Genomic DNA, 8646 nt, shown 5'->3' with positions numbered 1-8646 from the left:
CCTTATTCCACCTTGAGGACACACACACACACACACCTACAGACAAAAGCGATACCTGCATCATCTCCGGTCAGAGGTCTAAGCGTGTTTCTTCAGCTAATTGCTTTTCCAGAGGGTGAAGGAAAGCCGCTGCTTTTAGGCGGAGGATGACGCAGATGAAACGACATCAACTGCTGACATTAACTCAACCAAAATCAATTAGGTGTGACAAATAGATGTAAAGACTTCAACTGCACTTCCCTCTGATGTCACAGTTCATTAATGGTTCAGTGACAATTACAGTATTTTGTAGTTTCTTGGCAATTTACACAATTATTTACTGATACGCTATCATCTGGTTTTGTGTGTATATTATATACAGTTTTTCAAGATCTAGCACATTTTCAAATTCCAAAGACATAACATTAAAATGGTCTAATGATACAATTACATACAAATCAAATTAAACTGAGGTCATGCAGCAGCACACTGTAGTCTAACATGATTATGAATAAAAAGAGACGCATAACGCCAGTGAATGGGACTGATATACTCCCATGTCACACCAACAACCCCGTGAAATGTGGCGCCTGTGACACTCAACAAGGACAGGGGGTTGCCATGCCAACCCCCTGTCCTTTTGTCATCTTAATTGTCGCCGTGGCCGTCAGACAGAAACCGTGTGACGAACCAGAAAACAAGAGTTTCAATAACATAAGATCGGTAGAACGCGGATGTTGAATTGTGTCAGATGGATATATTTCATGATGTTCTGATTGGTGCTAAACTAGAATAAAACTTGCTTCGAATTGTGACATTTTTACAAAAACATGCGATCAAACACAATGAACTGTGCTTTAAAATCTGGTTTACATCCCAAAGTCTGCAGAGATGTGATCATGTAATATTCAGTTGGCTCACATATTGCAGCCCTCACAACATGCAGGTTCATATTGTGATGAAAGCAGCATTATGTTTTAAGGAGCAGACACTAAATATATACTTTACGTTGTCAAAGAGAGTGGAAACTTAAAAATGTAGGCTTATGGGTAAAATCAAGGTTCAAGAGAGGGAACAAAAGCCATTCAAGTTTGTAAATAGTGGAGTAAAAATATGCTTTAAGATCACAATCACATAGTTATTTAATACATTTAGTAGGAGAAGAGAAGGATTGTTGCTGCTAAATTTAGAGATAGTTATAAATTTGAAATAGAAAATTTCAAAACAGACAGACAAGCCAGTAAAGATAATACAAAAAACGACTTAAAACAGAGTAGAAATATATAAATTAGATAGTAGAACAAGAAAATACAAACATAAATTTATATAAACACATACATTTACAGATACATCAAATATACATACAGTATTTAGCAATTGATAGTGGTAATGTCGTTGTACCAGCTGTATTCAGTAGTCTGTTAGTGAAGGAGCAGCAGAAGCTTATTCAGTCTACAAGACTGCATAGCTGTTGCAAATCTGAATAATACCTGAATGAAAAGTAGCAAAGGTTAAGAAGCGTCTCATTCATTCATGTCAACAAAGCTCAACCAACGTTGTACAAATGTCATCAGTTATCAGAAGATTCTGCAAAAATGCCGTTCTGGAGTCAACCAGATTGGCATCACTTCGCAGGTGACAGACTGCTGGTTTCTGAGGGGATGTGACGGGGTTCGTACTGTTATCAGGACAGATGGACCGTGTCTCTGAAGGGCATCAGACTGATGGATACCATCAGGGGTCAGACGTAGTCATCACTTTCATCCACCCTGTTTCACAGACATCAGAGCTGTCTGTACCAGAAACAGATAAACGACAAAGGACAAGTCAGTGTGCTCACAGGAAGTGTGCCGATTGTACAGGAAGTGTGCCGATCGCACAGGAAGTGTGCCAATCAGTATTGAATTGGTTTTTCTGTAGTGCCTCCGTTTGTGTCCTCTGTTTCTTTCAACCTGCCATGATACTGCATGAATCCACATGTCAATCAATCCAGCTGTTCTGACAGCTGAATATATTTGAACAGACAGCATCATACACATGTCATTAATCTATATCTCAAATATGTGGTCTAGTCATGCTGGAAGTAATCCTTATATTGATAAGAAAAAAAACAGCGATGGTAAGAAACACAGGGATAGTTATGTTGAAATCTAACACATTTATAAACACATTTATTATAGCACATATATATCTATATATCTATATATCTATATAGATATATAGATATATCTATATATATATATATATGACTGTAGAAGTAACCATGCATTTACTCAAGTGCTGCACTTAACTACAACTTTGAGGCACTTTTGCCTGCTACTTCCACTCCAATACATGTTAGGAGGGAAATAATGTACATTTTGCTGCACTATATATACACTTGAGAATTTATGTAACTAGTTACTTTGCAGATTTAAATTAATAACATAAACTGCTGCTGCTAAACCTGCTGTTGATTGGATGTCAGTCCCGCTGTTTCCCACCAGAGGGCAGCGTTGTGCTAAATAAATAAACGCACCAGGTTCCTGAGAGAAAAAGCACAACATCGGCGGTGAGTCAACTCTTCCCTGGTCTGTGGGGCGTGTCCCGTCATGTGAAAAAAAGAATCCAGTTTGCATGTCGGTTCTTCCTGTGTTGCATGTAGATTTGATACATGGTTATCTATTCACATGCACTGAATCGCGCAGTAAATACGGTGTGTGTGGACCCATCTCACACACTGGCACTTTTTTCTCTCTCTCTCGTAATTCAATACGATCACAATTGGGTCAAATCTGTATTTTAGTGTCGACCACTGTAGCTGAACAACCTGAACATCAAATATCCTGATAAAGTACAAGACCTCACTTGCTGCAACTCCATCTGTAATAGGCTGCACACACACACACACGCGCATTGCGAACTCATTTGCGCATGCACACGTTTGATCGATCATCAGAGACGAAAGTTTTCTGAGCGGGAGGGGCAAATTCTTTTGCTGCAAGGGGCAGATCAGCCCGTAGACTCAGATCCTCAGAGAGAGCACTGAGGGCGCAGAAGGCAACTTAAAGAGTGTATCCACCCGTGTTCTGAAGATGCCACACAAGAGACGAAGCCATGGCCACCACAAAAACCCTAAGGAGGCGGACGAAGTAAGTGTATTGCACGGCACACACGGAGCAAAGTGATCGTACAAGTTTAGGATGTACAGATGCAAATAATCTCCAAAACACACAAAATTGTTTGCGCAAAGACAACAATGTTAGCCGTTTCCATACATGCATATTAACTGTAATACACGTGTACAAGTAGGATACATATTCTATGATTTGTGACATGTATCTTTGATCGCTGCATCGATTATAACCATGTCCATATAAGTCAACATCATCGGTCAATTGATACATCAGTGGTTGCCAACAGTCGAGAAGCTATTCGTGTGGTTCTCCCATGTGGCCAAAACCCCCCCTCAGCAGTTTAGCGAGAAACAATCACAATAGAAGTATCAAGTTCCTTCCGTGGAAATATGCGAATGGTGAGGGGAGGGGACTGTGATACATATACACGGGTATGTGCTTGATTCTTCTTTGGCGATGCGGAAGAATCAGACGTCCCACAAGAAAACAATGCATTTTAATGGGGTCATTGAGTCAGAAGAGGGCTACAGCGCAGACAAACAAAGGGAAGTACTAGTAGTGCGTGGGGAGTGGCTCTCACTGTTTGGGAAGGCATGATTGACAAGATCTGTCGGTGAGAACAGGAGAGAGTGGCAGTGCAGGGAAGAACCTTTATTTCAGGGCTGTGTTGTACTTCACTCCTAATCCCTCATGGCGTACGCAGCATACTGGATGAGTCTTGTGAGTACATTTGCAACTTTTCACACACCTCTCTCTCTCTCTCTTTCTCTCTCTCTCTCTTTCTACTGTTTGGAACTCTCTTCAAAACGCTTAAACAGCCCTCGGCTTAAAAGTTGGCACCTGAAGAGACGCGGCTTGTCTTCATTTATTGTTTAATTAAACCAGCACAACAAGTCTGAAAGTGTTCCAGCTTTGCTGAATGCGCTCCAAAACTTGGCATTGGCTGCACAAAGCAACCTTTTGAAATGAAATGAATTATTGTAAAGGCTTTGCCCATATTCTATCACACACACACACACACACACACACACACACACACACACACAGTGTTTAGATATGAGGGTGTGTCTGTTTAAACTGAGATAAGCTGCAGTGTCTTGCCACAGTTTCAACTCATTCCAAACTATTCATGTTGAACATTAAGTCAGAATAAAATGTGTTATTTGAATCACATGCAGTTATCATTGCGTACACAAATACCAACATTTAATCAAATGCTATGTGGTATATTTGTTTTTTTATTAGCATTAGACTTTCATAAACATGTTGGAAAAGCAAGAATAACAACAAAATGATGAGACCTGTGCATGAAACATTTTTCGTCAGATGTTAGATGAATAAACCATCAACACAATAGGTTAAAACTCACTGCTTCCTGTACAAGACGTTCCATTGAATTTCAGTTATGCTAACAAGTTGGTGCGTGTGTGTGTATGTGTGTACGTGTGTGTGTTTGTGTAGCAAGGAGGAGCAGCTGCTTCCCCACTTGAAGTCCATCACAGTAGTAGGTTTTCATCCTGCTATCCCACTGATGGGTCCTGCTAGGGCAAGGCACTGACTCAACATCCTCCTGCTGACTCATAGATGTTCTCTGAAACCAAGTTATTGAATTTTCCCCACATAGGCAGAATCTCGCAAGAGTGACTTTAAAAGGGATTATTATCACCTAAATGTGGGATGGATCCCATTCTGATTTATTTGTCTGTTATAGTGTTAATTTAAGGTTTTAAATAGGCTGGATATTTTTGATAATTTCAACAAAACAAACTCTCTAATTTCGGTGGCCATCGGAATTTTAAGACCCAAAAAGGAAAAGTGAGATTTTTCGTAACATGCGTAACAGTAGACCTGTGCCTATTGTTCTGAAGTGAAAGGCCAATGCTTGGTTGCAGTATTCATGTACAGGTGGAAGAAAGTCTGTTTGTCTCCCTCTGCTGAGTGCAGGCACGTTTGAGCTTGCTAAATGCTGATTTGTCAGATAAGAGCTGCTTGTCTGTACACCAGCCGATGTTGATGAGGAGGTGCAGTAAATCCAAATCTCCGCCAGAGAAAACTTTTATCTTTACTGGTAATCCGTCTTCATCTGTTTTTAAAAGTGACAACTCGCACCATTCTGCAAAGGTTATGTATCTGCAAGTGGCTGTAAAGGTGTCAAGCATTCATACAATTCCTGGCCAGCTGGAGCGGAAGCCTTGTATTGTCTTCAGGAACGTAGTTGAGCCAGTATGTTGGGTGGTGATGGCCAGAGTTTGTAGACGTCTGAACTACGTTGGAGATAGTGGTGACTGTAGTACGGCATGGGTCCAAATATAAAGAAGAAGGCCAGTTTGGCAGAGTTGCCAGTGTTCACTTATGTGGCACTGACAACATGTTGATGACAACATCTGGCCATTTCCTCATTCATTTTCACTCATATTTAACTAACTTTAGCGCTACTATTGTAAACGTTGAGGTTAAAGTGTCACTTGTTCCTGTCACTAAACTCAATCTTTTTTTATGCAAATCTCAAGTCACATGTCACACAAGTGACATTAGTCCTTTTAGGTCTTTGGGAGGTTGCAACACAAGACATATCTTTTTGGTTCCCATGGTGCAGCTAAGATTTACAGGCTGGTTCATTTGGCATTTAACAAAGGTGTGTCTGACTCAGTGGTGGGCCGTCAGGACCTGCAGGGCCTTCTCTGCTGGCCTAAACAGAATCACAAAGCTATATCTATTTTATAATTTAATAATTTTTCTTAAATACACTACATGTATTATAATTTATAATAATATTTTCCCCATTATCTTATTTTCTCATTGCACAGCTCCTGTCTTCCTCAGTTGCTCTGCTTCCAGTGCAGCTTGTTTTAAGTAGAGCTTTTATCCAATCAGATCTCACCTCTGTGTCTCTAGGTAAGAACAGAGCCCCAGGCCTGCACACTCTGAAGTGCATCCATGTGCAGTATTAAGTGAATGGGGATGATATTGTTGATTGTCATAGTGTTCAACCAATCAGATCTTTAGTTTGACATGTTGGGCGTATTCTTTGACGTGTCAGCGCCTGCGAGCCGGCTTATAATGACGTCAGCATTACATGCAGCTCAGTGTCGATGTGTAGCTCTCCCGCGAGGTGCAGAGTGCGCTGTGATTGGTCAGTGGGCGATCACGTGATTATAGTGAAACGAAACTCCATGAGTGCAGAAAACATTATATTCTCCTGAATATAAGCTTCTGCATTTTCCAATCGCTCTAGTACTTTTCAAACGTATTGTAAGTCTCGTACCGAACGGTACGTACATTTACTAGTACATAGTTACAGCCTTAGAAACTAATAATAACTGTGGCGCCATCATGCGGTTATAAGGAGGTATTTCAGCTGCAGGACAACAGTGAAGGCCTTGGTATAAAATGCACGGCCCGCCACTGGTCTGACTGGAAATGTACCACTGCAGGGCTGTGCTGTACCATAGACTGTGTGCATTAGTTTTTATTTTTTTGTTGTTGTAATTCATCGGGTACAGAGAAGGGTTAGAAAAGCAAACTTGTATGGCTTCATTCCCTTTGCGTGTGTGAACACACTGGCTGATCAGACGGAATACATCTGAGGTTTTAAAAGTCTGACATTGTAGGCTTGCTCTCAGACAAACCCTGCCTCCATCACCACAATTTAATTAAATGTTTTGCCTGCATGCCCACAGGCTTTCAGCACAGGGTAGATATCTGTCGGTGATATGCTTGTGTAGAGGAGAGTCTTAGTATTGCAGTGTTTGGTTTTAGTCAAATTGGCACCATTAAAAGTATACTGAATCAGCTACTAGAAGTTCCTGTGTACATAATGCACCCATGAATGTACAGACAACTACCATGTGAGTAGCGTTGCTGTGATACTGGAGGAAAAAAACGTAACGATTCTCAGACAAGTTCTGGATTTAAAAGGAACTCCTTATGATTTCTGAGCGGATTTCTGGACGTTTATTTGTCATTCAGTTTCAGTATAATTTTGTACCTGCAATAATTGTACATGTTGCGATGCCAGTGAACTGTCTTCGGCGTCTTTAAACCCTTCTATGTGGCATGTAAAGTTAAGGAAGATCTCACAACTCCACCTGGACATTCAGTTTTAGTGAGCATTCAACCTGTGTGCTGCACAAACAGGAGTTCCATGTCTGGCCAGTTTGTACTAATAGTACGGTACATCGTTTCCATATTTTGCTGAGGTGTGCTACTAAAACACGGGTTCCATGGCAGTGACTCACTCAAAGGCTGTATTGTCTGCACACCCCACCCAAGAACTGGCCAAAGGAACGCACAATACAGGTGAGGTAAAGATCTATGACTGGAATTGCACTTTGCACTCCCATTGCCTCCTCTGTAAATCATGTGAAAACAATGGTAGCATGGATACACCAGCATATACATTTTTCTGCACAGTGTGTGTTTGTGTTTTCAAAGAAGGTAGTATTGAATGTAATGCTGTCCTTCCACTTCTGTACTTTTCTGCATGTTGTTCAAATACAGTTCAAAGTAAGGCGTCTCTCTTAGTATGGGAGGAAAAGGTTCAGAAAGCCAACACCCATGCTTTAAGCAGTAAATCTGTTAGTCATGTGGTCTATAGAAACACTCCCTAAATTCTGGTTTCCCAAATATTTTTTTTGCGTCCGCCCGAGCTGTTTTGATGCACAGAATCATGATGAAATCCCCTCCTTTTGCCAGAGATAACGGTCTTCTATTGGCTCAGCCAGTGGTTATCGCTTGATCGTTGTGACCTGGTGACATGGAGACCAATCGATATCCTTCCCTGCTGCTATTATCCTCAAGAGGTGATGATCTCACTGTAACATATGATGAGGTCTTGTCTCTCTTGACAGATAGTTGACGCAGATGTATTAAAAAAACGAAAGTCTGGCCCCTCCCTTTTATTCTCATAGGCAATTAGGCAGCCACGGCAGTTGCACAAGCTTTCTTTTATTGCTGCGTGCACAAAAGAAGTGTGTACACAAGCATGCATGTGTCTCTATATATGTGTGTGTGTGTGCTCAAGGCCAGCGCATTACAAATCTGGGTGTGTGCTCGTTGATAAGTGGCTCGGATATTGTCTCGGTACACTGCGAAAAATTGTTTAACACACCTGCCCAGGCATGTTTTTATGCAGATGTGTGTGTGTGTGTGTGTTAAAGCAGTATCTGCTTCCCTGAGAAGCAGCTCCGATGTGGCCCCTTATCAGGTGGTTGTCAGTCCACGGTCAGCTCACTTCCCCTTATAGCCCAGAGAGTTACAGCCCGGCCTCTCTTGTGACTTTAACATCTGAGCCGTCTCCCCCTTGCCCCCTCTGCTCTCTGACCACGCCCCCCCTTGGGTCCCTCCCTCCGTTCCCTCCCTCCCTCCGTTCCCTGTGAGTTGGAAACATGCTGCAAGCCGACAGTCAAGGCAGAGGCTCATAGACAAACACTCTCACATAGACACTCTCGGAGGCACTTTCAGCCAACATGGGCCAGATATTGAGCTGGATCCGAGGCCCACGGGACGGCCAGGCCCTGCAGGATGTGTCCGTGGAGGAGCAGGTGTGTGC

The 8646-nt window shown here is 41.9% G+C and overlaps 1 protein-coding gene across 22 annotated transcripts in view; it reads left to right on the top strand.

The window, feature by feature from the left end:
* The first annotated feature begins 2960 nt into the window (after positions 1 to 2960).
* The window catches only part of cast (calpastatin), a 35284-nt gene continuing 29598 nt past the window's right edge, over positions 2961 to 8646 (top strand). For 5 of the 22 annotated variants that reach the window (XM_076096040.1, XM_076096033.1, XM_076096028.1 and 2 more), the window contains exon 1: positions 8479 to 8638. In XM_076096040.1, coding sequence (XP_075952155.1) covers positions 8564 to 8638 — 75 coding nt within the window. In that variant the 5' untranslated portion in view covers positions 8479 to 8563. Of the gene's footprint in view, positions 3111 to 3653; positions 3816 to 8478; positions 8639 to 8646 lie in introns of those variants that run through there. The other 17 variants (XM_076096017.1, XM_076096016.1, XM_076096024.1 and 14 more) reach the window with 10 other exon arrangements.

This window comes from Anarhichas minor, unplaced genomic scaffold, assembly GCF_050575085.1.
Source record: "Anarhichas minor isolate MPS153535 unplaced genomic scaffold, ASM5057508v1 ptg000021l, whole genome shotgun sequence".
NCBI lineage: Eukaryota > Metazoa > Chordata > Actinopteri > Perciformes > Anarhichadidae > Anarhichas > Anarhichas minor.
Note: the sequence above shows the minus strand (reverse complement) of the source record. Positions and strands in the feature narration are given on the sequence as shown.